At 39.3% G+C, this 18,686-nt stretch overlaps 1 protein-coding gene across 1 annotated transcript in view; it reads left to right on the top strand.

The window, feature by feature from the left end:
* The window catches only part of LOC133423865 (protein phosphatase 1H-like), a 35,528-nt gene extending 17,973 nt beyond the window's left edge, over window positions 1-17,555 (top strand). Inside the window, exons 4-10 of the mRNA XM_061714186.1 lie at window positions 2,622-2,734; window positions 2,899-2,983; window positions 4,361-4,479; window positions 8,589-8,652; window positions 11,378-11,485; window positions 15,580-15,731; window positions 16,489-17,555. Coding sequence (XP_061570170.1) covers window positions 2,622-2,734; window positions 2,899-2,983; window positions 4,361-4,479; window positions 8,589-8,652; window positions 11,378-11,485; window positions 15,580-15,731; window positions 16,489-16,636 — 789 coding nt within the window. The 3' untranslated portion in view covers window positions 16,637-17,555. The remainder of the gene's footprint in view (window positions 1-2,621; window positions 2,735-2,898; window positions 2,984-4,360; window positions 4,480-8,588; window positions 8,653-11,377; window positions 11,486-15,579; window positions 15,732-16,488) is intronic.
* Window positions 17,556-18,686: the final 1,131 nt, after the last annotated feature.

Here is an 18,686-nt window from a genome sequence, read left to right as displayed (position 1 = left end):
ATTTTAACTGTACATTTGTCAGTCAGAACATTGGTGCTTGATAAGTGCTTTCATGGGTAATAAAGGCTGCTTTAGTTCATTCAATTTTGTCTCAAAATTATGTTCCGGGGATGTTATCCAGATTTAGAGTTAGAAAGAAGTCGAGCACTGATATTCAGACCCCCAGCTTTTTAAATTTGACATACTTTGACAGCAGAGATCACACACAGGCTTCAGGGCTTTTCTGAAAACTCGGGTGTTACAGGAAATTATAAAGGAGGTGAAGCAGAAAGCTTGAAATTATTTTTAAGATGATGACTGTAAAAAAATGCGGTACGTGAACATTAAAACATTAGAAAAAGATATTGCAGTTTTAAAACAACCACCGGTCTATTTGTTGATGGTGAAGGGTGTAAAGTTGAATTGAAAAACATCAAAATGTATTTATATTTTAAGCTTCTGATGACAAAAAATGTAATTCCAGCTCTTGATAGCGTGGATGACGATGCTACAAACAGACCAGAGTAACAGTAGCTTTGTGAATGTACAGATTGTGACTGTTCATGGACGCATGTCCATCTACTCGCTCCCAGCTTTAGAGGTCACACAAATTACTGTAAATAGACGCGTTGTCAATTTCTCCAATGCTAACATTTAGTGCCATTTAGACATATTCCGATTCACACAAAACTGCTTTGATTCACATCAAAGTGTTGCTTTAACTCCCGAATGTTCCTTTAAGACTAAATGGTTTTATTTGCAGCCATCCAGGTAACATCTTTTTCAGATAAAGTCTGGTTTATATCAGCAATGTTGGATCTACTCCTGCATGTTTTTACAACAACAAATCTCTCTTGTAAAAGGATCCTGGGGTGAAGATGGCCTGTTCCAGCTGATAGCTTTTCCAGTGAAAATACTTGATATAAGGTCTAAAAGGCACAAACACTTTGCATACTGCTTTTAACTCTCAACTTCAATGTCTTTTGTTTATTAACTAGAGAAATTAAAGTACTGTGTCAAAGAACTGGCTTGTTAAATTAAGGACTTCTTGGATCTGCGCCTCACTGTTTTGAATAAAAGTTACTTGTCCCTCTAGCCTTCACGTCTCAGTAGGTTGAAGTTCTGTTGAACCACCACCAGGGGGCAGTGAGAGCTAAACCTTGTGATGCCCAAACAGACTAAAATCCCCATGAAACCTCTTGTAAGACCAGCTCTCCTCTTACCCCCCCCTCCCCTCCCCCAAGGAGGAATAAACTCTCTTTCACCTGATTTGACAGACGTTGTAGAAAATCATCTGAGAATCAGTCAAAGTAGTGTTTTTTCTTTTTCTTTCCTGCAGAAAAATAAAAGCTGCAGGAAAAAAGCAGTTCCGCAGGGAAGCTCTGCAATGCTTCAAAAAAGGTCATGCAACTTTTTTCCCTGGTATGAAAAGTTAGACAGAATATGACGGATATGTATTATCAACTAAGCAAAAAAAAAAACCTCAAGAAAGGATCCTACATAACGGCACGTACCACCAGCTCCGGTTGAAAGCAGACTTTCCTCACATATCCCCGTCCTGTTCTTGCATCATAATGTAAGAGAGTCGTCTTCTCATTCGGTGATTCCTCACTTTCTTCCTCCTGTCTGAACAGTTGTCTTCTTCTTCGTGCCTTTTAATCCTCTTAATTTATTGGGTAAGGAACTGATGTGATCCAGTTTTGGTATCACGAGCTGATGCTGCATAATCAACGATTTAGATATGTGAATGACAAAACTGATATGAAACAAAACCATCAAGTTAAATCCAAACCTTTTTTAATTTTTTACTGATTCATCCCATTTAGATGAACCACTGACTTTTGAACATTTTTGCACTTTTATTGCAAATGTTTAATTTAACAACAACTAATTTTTATCTTTGACATGAGTTGTCGTATAAACAAACATAAATGGTTTATTCGAAGGCACTGACGACTAAAAATTTACTTTAGAAAGTGATTATATATCAACATAAACACAGTTTTAATAACGTAGTAATATTATCTCCTCATCAATCCCTGTTATTGGTGCATGCAGTACATGCTAGTTTACACCTGAGGTTGTCAAAGCCTCTGAAGATGCTCAGTTGTAGAAATATTAGATTTTTTTTATCCATTTTTATACTGTATACTCACTTCATCCTGTTTAGATTTATGGTTCAGAGTCATGGGGAGGTGGGAGCAAACTCCATCCGTCCTAAGGAGACAGTTGAGATACATCCTAGACCCCCCCTTTATGATCCAGGTAAGAGTTCTTACCTGCCACTGTTTATATAATAATTGCTCTGGGGTCATGTAACAGATGCTGTATTAATAAAACTGAATTAAATTGAAAATGCAGGGTGTAACCTCCCGCTGACCCCGAGCAGGGTGGAGGGAAACGGTGAAGTTCAGAGTGGTGCCTGTTTTCACATTTCATCCGTCTCTAGAAAAAATAATTGTTTTTCCCCCTCTCTGTTTGATGGTCAATGACTGAGGGATTTTAACTTGGTTGACATCTCCGTGACGCTCCTGTCACACGTGGGTGGATGTTGGAGGTTTTTGAAGCTATTTCCGATTGTCTTCTGACACAGAGTTTCATTGAAGATGAACAAAACCCCTTCTTGTCTCCCCTTCTCCCAGGACGCCCAGATCGAGAGAGAAAAGCACGTTTTCAACATCACCGGCGGCTGCACGGCTCTCACCGTGGTTTACCTGCTGGGGAAACTCTACGTGGGGAACGCAGGAGACAGCAGGTGTGTGTGTGTTGTGTTTAGGCCGTGAAATTTAAAAGACCTGTGAAGAAGAGGGAGAGCCGGGGGGCAGAGACAAGAACTTCACACAGAGAGTTGCATGTTTTTTTTTTATAAGACTCAAAGCACAAGACTTCTTCTTCTCATAAACGTCTGTTTGTCTTCAGGGCCATTATTATCAGAAACAATGACATCGTCGCCATGTCGACAGAGTTCACCCCGGAGTCAGAACGGCAGCGACTCCAGTTCCTGGTAAGAAAACTCCTCTCGCCCTCCTCAGGAATAGAAGGTGTGGAAACGAGTACGTCTGGAAATACAGCATATAAATCCTGACAGGAGCTCTTTTTTTTTCTTTATGATAATTATTTTTGGATGCATACCAAAACATATTTTGGAACGGTATCTCCTAAACCTTTTGCAAGGATTAGCAATATTTTACCCATGTTCACAATGATTGATGATAATCAGGAATCTGGGATTTACCAGCAGGTGAAACTTGTTTCTTGCAACTAAAAAGCTGCCCAGATTACCATAAAACCTTTTTAAGTCTTTACCCATCACCGTGCTACCACCTCCAGCTTATTCCCAGCCCTGGAAAATCATAAATAACTATTATTCACAAATTGAAGGGCATGAACCTGCTGGTGCATCGCCTACTGGTGCCATTTGGTAATGTTATATTCTTCTGGAACAACACAGATAAACATTTTAGCTATAAAATCCCAGCTCCCAAGCTGCAGAAAAGCAAAGTAGTAAATACAGAGAGCTACAAGCTAAACCAGTTAAGATTAACATGGCTTGGCAGTCCTTGGAGTAACAGCTTTATCTGCAATTGACAGGAATGTGAAGTGTTGTATTGTGCTGTTCAACGGCGGTGCCTCCTACTCGCTGTGCCTTTCACAGCCACGTCTCATCCAAAGAACATGTTGAGGGCTTTTTTTTGTTTTCATTGACACTAATTGCACAGTTGACAGGGATTTGCAAGCACAAAATTTAGTAGATCGTTTCCTGTCAATCATTTAAATAATCCACTCTGATTTTTGCTATCTGAAAAACTGGAACTATTCCATAAATGACCAAGCAACAGGAAAGATGCCTTGTAATTGCTTACTTAGAATGGAAACTAAGTAAGAAACGTAGTTATTGACAAAGAATAGTGGTAAGATTATTCATCTGAACCCAGGCATGAATTACAGAAGTGAAATGCACACAAACTACTTAAGTCGGAACTGAATGTGCTGATTTTCTAGATTATCATGAACTCTCCTGGCTTTTGTGTTCATGGACGCTAGTTTCCATGACATCAGCAGTGGACTTGTACAGACACGGTGGCTACAAAGAGATTCCTGTACAAACAGGCCTTTTTTATACACTTTTCATACGCATACAAAGTTAAAATTACCTCGGTTTGTCCCCAGGGACCCTACACACACTATCTCTGAAGTGGAATGACATTTAGCTATTTATGTTGACTTGGCTGCATTGCCCTCTGTCCCAGGTTGCAGTTTTACTGGGTTGTTTTAACTGGACTGTGCCTTTTTTAATCAACAATGAGCAAAATCCCCAAAAGTAGAGCTGTTTTTTAATCCTGAAAACTTCCCGGCGTTAATCTCCTTGTCTGTCCTCCAGGGTTACATGCAGCCTCACCTGTTGGGGAACGAGTTCACCCACCTGGAATTCCCCCGGAGGGTTCAGAGGAAGGAGGTGGGCAAGAGGATGCTGTTCAGGGACTTCACCATGAACGGATGGTACGTCCTGCCTGGTCTTTGTCATCTTCGGTTTTACACACTGTTGTCGCTGCTTGGCAATTAGGGGCTTTTTTTTCATGTTGAATTCTTCTACCTTTCTGTTAATTGTTCAGAAACCCTTTGAAAATGTAGTCTCATAGACGGGCAAGGTGCAGGATGATCAACGGGGAGACGTTTTCACTAAGTCCTATTTAGCTACCAGTGGTGCTAACCGGTGAATTTTCATTTATTCTTGATTTCATTCAAAAAATAAAACAATTCAATACAAATACAAATGTTCTTAAATTGTGAATGAAAAGGGAGCAGAAAGAAGAAGAATCTTATCTGATCTGCCCCTTTTTCCAAGAAATAACTTCACAAATAACATAAATTAAATTTAAAAAAAACAACAACTAAGTGAATAAAAAACTAAAATAAAATTACCGCCGTCTATGGGTATGTCAATCAAACTTAACCAACATATTTCATTATATTTACTTAACATACAGGCTTTAATTGTTCTTTTGAATGTAATGTTTGATTTGGATTTTTTGTTTTCTTTATTCAGATTGTTCCATAAACTGATTAAACTTTTGTAAATACATCTACCTCGCAAAGGAAAGATTTATTCAAGTTATGATGCATTTTCAAAGAAAACGTCAGAATCTTTAGCAAAGTTGATTCAAACAGCCGCTAACCCTCAGCTGCAGACATCTACGCTGTTTATCCAGATTACATCGCAGCTCTGTCGTCATCGTGTTGAGCCCGCTCAACTCTACAAGGATACGTTGATTTGATTTGATTTGTTAGCGTTACGTTTAGATTTCTAGGCTATTAAAACATCAGCTTAGGAGCTGCAGCTGCAAACTTACAAGTGGCGTCCACGGTTTGCATCACGCGACAAAACACGCCTGTTCTGTTCCTTCAATGAACAGGTACCTTTCATGTATTTTTTTTTTTCTCAAATCCTCCCCTCAAAATGAATATTCCAACTCTAGAAGCTTTATTTTCCCTCGCCAAGTGAGAGTGGAGGTTAAAAGGAGCCGTACTCGGGCAGTGGCGAGGTGTGGATATGACACAATGCCACACTCTGATTAATGTTTTGTGTTTTTTCACACTCTGGTTTGAATCCATCCCCCCCCCTCTTTTTATAGTATCATATGTACAGTTGCATCTGAAGAAGCCAAACGAAGAGGAAGCTGAACCTGATACGAGACATTGATCCACTCAGCCATGGTCCCGTAGCCGTTTAACTGTAGTCCCGTGTACGATCTATATGACACAGAGAGATTTCCCCTGTGGAGCAAGAAAGTGTCAGCCAGGATGTACCATGCTGAACTAAACGTCTGGACCGTTTTGCTTCATGGCCATAAAAGGAAGCACCCTGGAGTCCTTTATTTGGTCCCTGCCCATGTCCCCGAAAAGGTGGAGCTGAGTTTGGAAGTTTCCAGCTGTGGCATAGAGATATGCATGTACAGTGACTTTTCCTTTTGCTATTCAAGCTAGAAATACAACTATATACAGTATTTCTTTTTTTTTTTAAGCTCTAAAGATGTGGTTTACCAAGAGAAACACAAGGTTGAAAATGAGTGGTTTCCATCGACAGCTTTCTGTCAAAACTCAGCAGTAGGAGGATGAAACGGGGACGAGGGAGGCTGCTTGTTGTCTCTTCAACCACGAGAGGTGTTTTTAGGCTTGACGTGCACGGCTGGGAGGGTCGTATCTCAACCTCTGTTGTCGAGTTCAGGAAAAGTCCATGGCTCGCTCTCGAGACGAGCAAGCGGCGCAGATTGAGGCACGCACTGACAGAAAGAGTAAAACCTGGTCAAATATGAAGCCGTTTGAAGTCGCCGATCTTTTCCGCCGTCTGGCGATGCTGAGTTTCATCTAGCTAGTTTAAGATCATCAACGTCAGACGTGGAGTCTTGTAGCCTGACATCAAAGTATGTTTTCAGAGTTGTGCACTTCTGAACTCTTCCTTGTAGTCTGCTTGTGAACCCTGAAAACATCCCGTCCTCAGACAGACACACGCGCTCCGTCGCAGGTCTCTTTGAACTAATTCTTCATATGGATTTTTTATTTTTTTATTTTTTACAAAGTAAAAGTCCTGTCTATATTGGTTTAAAGACTTGGATATCAATTTTTCTTTGATTTAACCGCTATACTAGAGATTAGAGATTATAGCAGAGACTCAACCCCATATCTGCAGTTGTGTTCGGCCCCCACTGGCTTTGTCTCGGCACTTTTTGAGGCCGAGCCCTCAGTCCAGGCCTCTTTGGCCACCTCAGCTGGAGGTGTTTTTGAGGTGGAAACAAATTCAGCATGTCCACGGTTTATTTTACGGCTCTTCTTATGAACTGTGTTTATGGTGGGCTTGCTTTGCTTACAACTGTTATTAAAATGTGTCACAGATACGCGGGGTTGAGGTTGAGATTAACATCCGTTACCTTTTGCATCGTCTCTCATCATTTAGTCTGCTGCCTGTGCCTCTGGGCACCCTCTCTCTTCATGCGGTTTTTGCTCTCTAGGTATTTGATTCCTTCGCTGCGTTGTGCAAACCGTTTGATCTTCTTCAGCTGAAACTCTACGAGCAGTTTCTGATTTAGTCTATGAATCTCAGCTTCCCAGCAGGGCTGCTCCTTTAACACACCTATTATAAATCTTAACATTTTAGAAGTTTCCACACTGATTGGAGATATACGCTGGTTTTAAAATATTTTCACATCTTTTTAGCTACAGTTTACTAACTACAGTTTGGCATTGATCTTTTGACTTGTTGAGTCTGATTTTTGGTAGTTTAAGCTGCATATTATCACTCAAAACTCACATTCATTGCTGGCAATTACTACACTTAGTTGTATGCTATTTTAAGTACGTGCAGTGAATGGAGGACTGATTCTGACGCAGCTGCACCGGAAAAGACTCTTCTCTTAATTGCATTACGGACCAGCCTGAAAATTGTGTTAATTGAGAAAGTATGTCAAAACAACAGGAAACTAGTAAAGTGTGCGCTTGTGTATGACGAAACTGAAATTTGCCTCAGTTAATGGACTCTGAGACATGTCTATGGGCTTGAATTAAAGCCATAAATATGTTGTATCTGTAAATAAACTTTGTACTTGTAGAAATATTTTGTGCGTGTGCAAAAAATATTTGTACTTGTAGAAATATTTTGTGCATGTGTAGAACATTTTTGTAGCTGTGGAATTAATTCGTCTGTGTGCAACATTGGATATACAAAGCTAAAACCTTTTTTTACAAAAGCTACAAACTTTTTTTAAAACTACGAATTATGGCACTGTTTTGACGTGCCAATAATAAGAGCCAATCAGCGATCTTTGGCACGGGTTTCAACGCGTTTCTGGAGAGCCAATCAGCACATTGCATCGCCTACTGACGTCATATTGGATGTGGCAAGACTGCGCTGCAAACTGATACAAGTAAATGGACTTATTTTCATAAAGTGCCTTTCTACAAAGAAATGTACGTTTTACGTCTCATTTATTCATTCACACACGCTCATATATACTTGGGAAACAGTCGACGAATTAATTCCACAGCTACAAAAATGTTCTAGACATGCACAAAATATTTCTACAAGTACAAATATTTTTTGCACATGCACAAAATATTTCTACAAGTACAAATATTTTTTGCACATGCACAAAATATTTCTACAAGTACAAATATTTTTTGCACATGCACAAAATATTTCTACAAGTACAAAGTTTATTTACAGATACAAAATATTTATGGCTTTAATTTGAGCCCATACATGTCTGGTGCACATAAGAACTTGCCAGAGCTGTAACTGAACCATAAGTGCCAAAAGTAGCCCAGGTTACTGTAGGTCTGAATGTGTCTATCAGGAAATCGTTTTGGCTGCTGTTTTATTTTTTCCTTACTGGCTGTAAAAGGCTTTCCCAACACTTTAGACCTTTAAAGACCTTTCCATCTGGATGAGTAGCAGTGCCATCTGGAGAGTGTTTCCTGAACATGCTCATATATATATATTTTTTTCTGTTGTCTTCAAGCCGGTGTGACATAAAGTTAGCAATTAAGAGATGTCTGAAACTTTGTAGAAGGTGATAATTCACTAGTTTGGTTTGCTTCTCTGTTCTTCCTCACAGGGCGTACAAGACCATCGAGGAGGAGGATCTTAAATTTCCTCTTATATACGGCGAGGGGAAAAAGGTAAGCGTATGTTTTCGTTGGTTTGACTGTAAGAGCATGTGTGTTCCAAGATTATTGTTTTTTTTTATCAGGAAGTTCAAGCTCTGCTGAGTCTTCTTGCAGACGGCATCTATGTGGGCGGTCCGCTTCAGATCCCAGGAAATTATTGATTCCAGAAAGCTGAAAGTGTCCTCATTAGACACTGATTTGTTGAGGATAGTGGGGGGAGGGAGTGGGTTTCCTCCTCTATCATCCCCACAGTCTTGAGAGGGTTCTGACCGCACCGTTGGACCATCTGCTCCACTTCCCGTCTGTACGCAGACTCATCCCCGTCCCGTCCTCATGCATACTTCAGGAGTCTTCTAGCAGGGTCCCCCGAGGAGCCGTCATTAGTGCGGAGGGAGAAGACACATCCCTGGGGGACGCCAGCGCTGATGGTCCGGGTCCTGACATCTGGCTAATTGTAACCACTTACATAATCAGCCCCAAACCAAGTGGAAGGGTCCGGCCGTCTGTGGAGCGATGCAGACATCACAAACATGAGTTTAAAGAGCCCAGACAACCTGTTCAAAGAAACGTACGACGCTGCAGGGGGCAGTCATCTCTGTAGATCAGGGGCAGAAAAAACTCATCTTCATCTTTTAATCATTTCTGTTTTATCCAAAGCGAGACATCTGTATCACGGAAGATTTAACATCTTTATAGCTGTTTATCTCTGAGCTGTCAAAACAAAACACAGACAGATAAAAGAGACCAAGAGCTTTGCAACTGAATTTGACATTTTAAATGAATGATTTTGTTTCACTTTTGACACCACAACTTGGATTGTAACATGAACCCTGCAAATTTATGCAGAAAGTAGTAAACAGCTTATTTGAAATGCTGCCAGCAGATATGAGGTCCATCACTGCGAAGCAAACCCTGAAGTGTGATGAGGAGGTTTTTTCTTTTTTGTTAAACAGTACAATTTTCTGTCTGAAAATCTGCACCAGCAGTAAACTATTAACTGTGTTAAATATTTGAGCACTCTATAAGAAGCGTTAACAAGCAGCTTAAGGTTATCTATGTTTGTTCTTGCTGATAATGGGAACCCAAGACGCAGAGCGCTGTCTAAAACGAATCAAATATTTCTTCAAATGAAATTGAAATCGATATTTTAATGTGGAAAAAAAACTCCAGACATGCAAAGTTAGCATCCCATGACGAGATGCAGCAGGATCTTTGGTGTCATTTTGGTTTGTTTGTTTTTGTTTTAAGAAAATGGTAAGAGCGTGCTAGCGTCTCGGTCTCCACAAACTTCTCGACTAGCTATCGAAATCCAACAACGTGCAGTTTTTGCAAATGTTTCAGAAACAATTACTACTTAAAACAAATGCGTTGAAATTGTGTAGTTATGTTTGCGTACAATGGTTGCTGTGGTGTAGTGAAAGTTATTTTCTCATTAGCCACAACCCAGTACTGGACGGTGAGGGGGGACGGCATCCCCCCTGAAATAAAAACGGTCAAAATCCTCCCCCCTGTAAAACTGCCATCCCCCCTTTCCATCCCTTCAATTTTCACCTGTTTCAACTAAATTTTCACTTGAAATAAGTAGAAAAATCTGCCGGTGGGACAAGATTTATCTTCTTATTACAAGCAAAAAAATCTTGTTCCACTGGCAGATTTTTCTACTTATTTCAAGTTAAAATCTACTTGAAACAGGTGAAAATTGTTGTTTTTTCCAGTGATGAGTCTTGTTTTAAGTGTAATAAAACTAAAATGAGACATTTTAACTATAAATAGGACAAATATTCTTATTTTGAGTTTTTGCAGTGATCCATTTTACTTATCCTGTGAAGGACAGAGTCATATTGATAAGTTCAGAAAACTGTTTTTTATTGTAGTGTTTTGATGTATTTGATGTAAGCCCAGTGGATATTTAAAGCTTACAGAAGGCTGCATTTAACTGCTGCTATGTCATTCCTGCAGTATTTCTGCAGGTGTTTTGGTCAGTGCTATTATTTGTAATATATTATATTATTTGTAATCAGCACAAATTATCTGTCTCCATATGATAAAATCCACCATCCCCCCTGATTTTTTTTTTTTACAACTCGAGTACTGGCCACACCTGTTGTTGTGGAAGCAGGGTCAACGCACCTGTAACACATGTGTGATGTCATAGTGATGTCACGCTAAGGTTGCAATTTACCAACAAAATGGCAGATACATGGAGCATAACCTGCCCTTTAGAGTGGAACTGCAGTCCGTCTTATGTCTTATTTTATCGCTGAGCAGATGATGGCAGACATGTGGCGTTGAGATTAATCTCAAAGAGGAAAGAGATTCTTCTGATTGCCTGAACCGGCTTCCTGTAAAAAGCCAACGACCTGAAAGTGCAAACAACGCTTTTATCAGTTTCAAATAAAACACTAAGGTCTTTGTGATGTCAGTGGGTCATTGACTTGATCCTGTTATTGCATCAAATGCTTCGCCAGTGATTTCACTTCTATTTTCTTCATGTCTTCATGTTCTGAGACATTTGACTCCGAATTAAAACAGAGAAGTTGAAACTTGAATATAATTATAGCATGATGTAAAATCTAAATATACAGTCTCTTAATTGTAAGCTGTGTTGTCTTTAAACATTTAAAAACATCCAGTGTGACTCTGTCCATGTTCACATCATCGCTCGGAGCTCAACGTGCCTTGTTTAATTAAAGAACAACATGTTGGAAACGGAGAGTAAATCATTCTTGTTTTCCAGGCGCGGGTTCTGGCCACGATCGGTGTCACACGTGGACTCGGTGACCACGACCTCAAAGTTCATGACTCCAACATTTACATCAAACCGTTCCTTTCCTGTTGCCCCGAGGTAAGAGCACCGCAGTAAACTTTACACACTATCAGCGCTTTAAGAGAAAAGTTTGCTTCAAAAGATGTTGTTTTTTTTGTTTTTTTTCCCTTTCTTGAGGGGGTACATCTTCTTTTGAAAGTTGCATTGCTACAAAAATACATAAAGTGCATGCATTCTCTATCTCTGCTCCCTATATGCAAGTATAAGTCACATAATTTACCCTTCTCGTGTGTGCACCACTGTCACCGCGCCGCTTCTCCTGCTCGTCTGACAGTCTGGTGCCGCTTCCAAAGCGCTTTCATCTCCTGATGTACAGTAGTTTGTTTTATAGAGTTTTTCCCGTCTTCCTCCCAGAGCTCTCCTCTTGATCTTTAATTCATTATCGTCGGGGTTCATCGCAGGTTCACGTGAAGACTTCTCTTCCTCTCTCTAACACGGCTCTCACCTCTCGCCGAAGCCTCTCGAGTGGTTTCTCAGGATGCTCTCGTCTCCACAAAGGAAAACTGGCATTGAAATCATTAATTTATGAAAATATCATGCTCTGTGTTGGGTGAAGGGTAGGGCAGTATAGATTTCTGTATCATAAGTAACTCAAGCTGAGGTGGTTGAGAGCACTTAAAGCTTGCAAGCCTGGATACAAATCTTTGAGGCGTTCAAGCTCCAGTGTCTTTATCGGGTCAGAAAATGTGACCATCCGCAGTGTTTGATGGGAGAAAACTCACCTTCTGATATTTGTGGTCTCTTAAATCTCATTTTAACTAAAATCTGAGTTTAGTTGTACTATGTTTTATAGTAATTCACAAGAGTTAATACCTCTTCACTTGATATTAAGCATAAATATCACCTGAACATACTTTGTCTTAGTATTAGGCAAATACAACCTCAGACAAACAACAACCTGAAGCTCTTTTTGTCACCTTGACATTATTTATTTAAAAAGAAAAGGCCATGAAGAAAAATGTATGTGTACGCAGTACTAAGTATTGCTTCCTTAATACTGAAGAGGCTATGTTTCTGCAGGGTGGTGCTAACCATCAGCAGGTTTGCTGACCTCTGTAACACCAGATTTCAGGAAGTTTCCTGGTCTAGAGCATTGTGTTCATGCAATGCCAAGAGGAGAAGACATAAGCAGTGGTCTCTGTTCGATTTAAAGGGGACCTATTATGAAAAACACGTTTTCTCTTGCTTTAACATATATAAAGTGGTCTCCCCTCAGCCTGCCAACTCAGAGAAGGAGGAAAGCAACCAAATTCTGCAGTGTCTGTACAGCCGCCCGGATGATCCATCCAGTGTGATGTGAATCTACGAGCCGTTCAGATTCTGCTCCCGTCGTTACGTAACCAAAATGCAATTTGCATCGGTTGGCCTCCGATGTGTGAAACCACGCCCACAACTAACTCTGTCCGGAACAACAACTGCGCCGGCCGGAGCTTCCGCCATTTTTTCGTAGCGGTGTATCGCGTCATTCAGGCAGCCAATCAGTACAGAGCCTCATTATCATAGCCCCGCCCACTCAGAATCCTGCATAGATAATGAGGTTAGAGAATGGGAAGATAAAGACATGGCTCAGAGGCTGAATTTCTAATTTATTTAGCAAAAAAAATCAAAAGCTTGTTTTTAAGACATTCAAGGCCTGTTTAAAATAGGTGTTAGATGTCATAATAGGTCCCCTTTAACCACTTCCCAACTATTTAAGTTCAGCATTTTACATTGTGAATGATAATTCACAATGTAAGTGGAAGTGGAAGACATTGAGCTGAGTTCCAGAAGAAGACTTCCCAGTAAAATATCCCCAAAGTCATGTGCAATGCTCAGGGGAAAAAGAAGTTATATATGACATTTAAGAAGATGCATGCTTCCCTGACCTTGTTAAAAGTTAAGACAGCACTATTACAAGACCACGGAACAGGTACGGTTTACGTGGAGGTCGTCAGGACAAAGCCTCTTCTGGTTTAATAGGATATGAAAGCACAATTGAGCTTTCACACAACTTCATTTTAACAAACAACAAGACTTCTGGATAAATGTCCTGAGGATGATACGGCAGAAGGCAAACAGCATTTCTGAAGAAAGACGTCATGCTAATGATCAAACACAGCGGTGAAGGGGTGAGGATTTGGGGCCATTGCTTATGTCTTTTCCTCTTGGCACAGTGTTAACACATACCAGAATCCCCCAGACCAGAAAACTGCCCGAACATTGTAGTTTTCTAGAGGTCTGCACACCTGCTCATAATCAATTATTCAAGTGCTGATCAGCATCACCATATACAGCAGGGATATTCAACTGGCGGCCCGCGGGCCACTTGCAGCCCGCCAGGAGCTTTTATGTGGCCCCTGGTCATATTTTAAAAGAGGAGAGCTCTGGGAGGAAGACGAGGAAAACTCTATAAAACAAACTACTGTACATCAGGAGATGAAAGCACAATCTCACCATACTGGTCTTCCATCTGGTTTGACAAAAATCCCACCCCATATCTCCATTTATTGCCAGAGTAGGTGCAGATTTATGAAGAACCCAAAAAAATCTAATAGCTCTATTATGAATATTAATATTCTTTTGAAACCCTTTATAACCCAAAATATCTGACACATAATCTAAAACAGGACAGACACAGGATTGATTCAGTTTTGAATATGTAGAGTAACCCAAGTCTCTCAAGATTTTAGTTTTACCAATAACACCTCCCAATGCTCTACTTGCTGAGTCTGCTAAAACTGAAGTACGATGTAAAAATACATATTTTCATCAAGAAAGAAACCAAGATACTTATATTTATCAGTGAACTCAAGAAGTTTCTCTCCAACATAAAACTGAAAAGTACTCCTCTACACCTGGTTTGCGAAAATGCATAACTTGTGTTTTCTTTTGATTAATACATAGTCTCCACTTTTTACACCATTCATACAATTAATACATAATTCATATGTAAACTAGACAGATATTATCCTGCTCATTCCTGTGCACAAATGTATAATATATACATAATATACATAAATGTTCGTCTTTGAGTGCAAAATACATTTTGAAAACCCCAAATTTTCCAGTGTGGCCCTCTCCATACAGTCTTTTTGCAGATGTGGCCCCCTGCCTAATCTAGTTGAAAACCCCTGATATACAGAGTTCCTACACATTTTTCAAGATCAAATTCAAGCATTTTTCAAGCACTTTCAAGGGTTATTTTCAAAATCTTCAAGCACCTTATCGCTGGGGTAAAATATCTACAGAAATATATATACTCATTATTTATTTTTTTCCACTTTTTATCACAATAATGTACATTGTATCGTGCTTTAAACATCAAGTTATGTTTCATCTTACTGATTTTATTTCTCCTTGTAATAACTAAACTATACAGTCTGATCCCAATTTGGTGAAAGACAGTTATAATTTCAAGCACTTAAACTAAAATTCAAGCACTTTTCAGGCCTTGAAAACACAACATTGAAATTCAAGCACTTTCAAGGATTTCAATCACCCATAGGAACCTTGAGAGTTATAATTTCAAGCACTTTCAAGCACTAAAATTCAAGCACTTTTCAGGCCTTGAAATTCGAGCACTTTCAAGGATTTCAAGCACCCGTAGGAACCCTGCATATACCCACATGATTTTTTTTTTCTTTTTCTTTAAATAAATAATTGCACAGCGAACTGTTGTTCTTGTCGTTGGATTTACCTTTTCTTAAGACCCACTCTGGTCAAATGATTTATCCTAAAAAAGGATTAAAAGAGATTATATTAACTTTTGCACATAGCTATATTTGTAAAAAAAAAGAAAGCAAACAGAATAGTAATATTTGGAAAGAAAAGGGTGCCCATAGTTATGAGCAACTGTTTCATGCAACTTATTATATTCTTAAAATGCTGAAGACACATTTTCAAGGTGGTTTACAAATAAATCAGTCTCATTTTAGTTATTTTTAGCTTTTAAGGAATACATAAATAAAAGTAGATTAATCAGCTTTCTTGTCCAGTTCTAGTCCCCTACAGAACACGAGGACAGAAGGGCAAAGCGATCATATGTTTGAATTCAGGAACCGAAGAATAATGACGATATGTAGTTCTTTACGACTAAGAAAAGGAGCGTCTGAGACAGAGTGTTTATCATGCAGGTGAAGGTGTACAACCTGATGCAGTACGAACACGGGGTGGACGATGTTCTGGTGATGGGAACTGACGGACTATGGGACGTCCTTTCCAACGAGGAAGTAGCCGAAGCCGTCACCAGCTTTCTAGCCAACTGTGACCCTGACGACCCGCATCGGTGGGTAATTTATTTCCTTTTTTCTTGTTTTCCAATCACAGGTAGGGCTGGGCGATATGGACCAAAAGTCAAATCTCGATATTTTCTAGCTGAATGGTGATACTCGATATATATCGATATTTTTTCTGTGACATAATTGGGGTTTCCCCCAAAGCATTATAGCATAGCATCTCTGTTAGCTTCATTTTTTTCTGAGACAAACCCTTAAAAAAACAGGCAGTTTTAATACAAAGCCTCGTGCCAAATGTCACACAGGTACCTTTTATTAACAGAGGTCTGCACAATATCAAAATGTATAAAACAAATGAAATAAAAATAAACTGCCTGCATATATAGAATAAAAATGCTTCTTGAATAAAATAAAACAAATATCCCTTTCCTGCATAACAATTAAATTAAGATAAACTGTGCAATTAATACAATGTAGACAGTAACAGGCAGACTTTTCCACTGAGGTTGACAGTTGTGCAAATAACAGAACATTTGTGCAAATCTCAAATAAAACATTCAAGTCAATTTGTCACAAAATAAACTATATCAAAATCATAAAAAAAAAATAAAAATGTAAATCGATATAAACGATATTGTCTCGTACCATATCACGTTTGAAAATATATCGATATATATCAAAATCTCGATATATCGCCCAGCCCTAATCACAGGTAACACTTTTGTAACAAATGTCTGGCATGAGCTGCAGAGGAGTGACCCAATCAACTTCACTTCAAGACTTGATTGTGGTTTTGTCTGCTACCAGGTACACGATGGCAGCGCAGGATCTGGTGATGCGAGCGCGAGGCGTGTTGAGGGACCGAGGCTGGAGGATCTCAAACGAGCGGCTCGGCTCGGGGGACGACATCTCGGTCTTCATCATCCCCCTGATGTACGGCAGCCGGCAGCCCTGAGGAGCCGCTGCAGAGACGCAGCAGTTCAGGGATCTGAAGGGGCCTGTGTCCTCAGCGGGACTGATAAGTTCTGAAAACAAAAAAACCCATTTTTAGTTTCACTTTGTGACTGCGAGCGAAGAACACAGATTTTGTTGTTGCTTCACTTCTCCGTGGAAGTTCAGGAGCGGTCGGGTCAGAGGAAGCACAGACGCCTCCTGTAAACTTAAAAAACAGGATCATTTAATTAGCGTCACGAATCAGTACTGTGAAAAGCCGGCCTGTTACAAGTTATAAAAGGAAGATCTCGTGTGTTGATTTCACACGTCATTTCCTCTGGTTATGGACGCAGCTGTTCCTGAACTTCTACCGAGATGTCAAAGCTCGAGAATGTTTTTACAGCGCGAAGAGAAGGCTCTCTCTTTCTCTTTACCTCATTCTTTGTGCTGTACTTGCCTCCTTCCTTCTTCCCATTTCCTCCCATTTCTTCTCTTATACCATAAAGTCCACTGGTCTTTTTAAAAGAAATACCTCCTTAGTCTTGTGAACATGGACCAAGCTGACGGGTCAGCTACTTTTCTGTTTCGCCACAGTGTGGCTTGGAGGATTCCCCTGCTGATGAACTGCTTCCCTATGCTGAACAAATGAAAGAAGAGGCAGTAGGGTCGCAGAAGAGAAGAGATGAGTGCCAGTTTTTCACCTCATACAAGAAATGTTCCTCATTTTGAGAAAACACGTGGACAATGAGTTGATATGATTTAGGAAGACGGTTAGAAAGTAACGGGAAGCTCACTGTTCACACTACAAGACATTTGATCATTTCAAGTCATCCCATCGATTTTCTGTTTAAACTTTAACTGTTTTCTAAAGTCATATTGTTACTTTCCTTTAATTGAATATTTCGGGATGTAGTTTATGATGTTTTTTTGTTGTTTTTTTTTTTTTTTTTTTTCCAAAAGGGGATTTAACACGACCAGCTCATCTACCATATATAAACGTGAGGCTACAGACAGAAAACCTTAATCTTAGCTTTGTATGACAGTGGGAATAAACGGATAGCCTGGCTCTAACTAACATTAACAAAATTCTCCCAGCTAATTATATATTTTCTTAAGCTGTAAATCTGCATGGCATTGCAGTTTTATTATTTATTTTTCAGTCTCTGCCATGTTAACCTGAGCAGACATTGCAACGTAGCTTCAAATGTACGGAGAGATTTGTGAAGGTCGACCTTGCTAACTCTTTAGAAAAGAGGCATCATTCTAGAAATGTTTAATTTTGAAGAGGCAAATATTCCCTACAGCAGGGATGATTAAATATGTTATTGAAACAAGTGCTAAGTGGAAAAACATCTGTCAGCAACACCAGAGACTACAGACAGAGACCCCTAACTTAGCTTAGCCTATTTTAGGAATAAATGCTTAACCCAGCTCTGTCACACAATAACAAAACTCTCCAAAAATGTAGCTAATTACACCTTATCTAAACCTTAAAATCTTTATTTTGAACAGAACATGGATGTAGAAGGGTTGTTTTTTTTTCAGCCTTGTTTATGCTATCAGAAGCTAATATTGTGCAGTAGCTTCAAATGTACAGTGAGACTGGTGAAGCTCATCTATGCTAACTATTGAAAAATAATTTTAACCTATATTATACCAGATGTATAATATTTGTTAAATTAATTTTTGAAACCTCTGTTCCACCCCAATGATCAAAAAAGAAAAAAAAATCTTAGACAAAACAAAAAACTGTGGAAAAAAAAAAATGTAATGCATAAAATGATCCTATGTAGGGCCTATTGTGAAATTGTTAGACAAAATTGAGGGTTTTAATTTGAATATATAACAAACTCTTCAAATAAAAATGTTAGGTTTTTTTTGTATTATTTCATAGGTGAAAATCTTTTTTTTATTTTTCCAGTTTTGGTCATGCTACCCTAAACTACACCAAAAAACGTACATCTAAGTTTGAGAATTCATGCTTTTCAATTCAGTCCCTTTTGTCCTCAGGGGTCAAAACTGACTAATATTCAAAGTATATTATATAAATTGTCAATCAATTTTGTGTTGCA

Source organism: Cololabis saira, chromosome 23 (assembly GCF_033807715.1).
Source record: "Cololabis saira isolate AMF1-May2022 chromosome 23, fColSai1.1, whole genome shotgun sequence".
In the NCBI taxonomy this organism is placed as follows: domain Eukaryota; kingdom Metazoa; phylum Chordata; class Actinopteri; order Beloniformes; family Belonidae; genus Cololabis; species Cololabis saira.
This window is presented reverse-complemented; position numbering and strand designations above follow the sequence as displayed.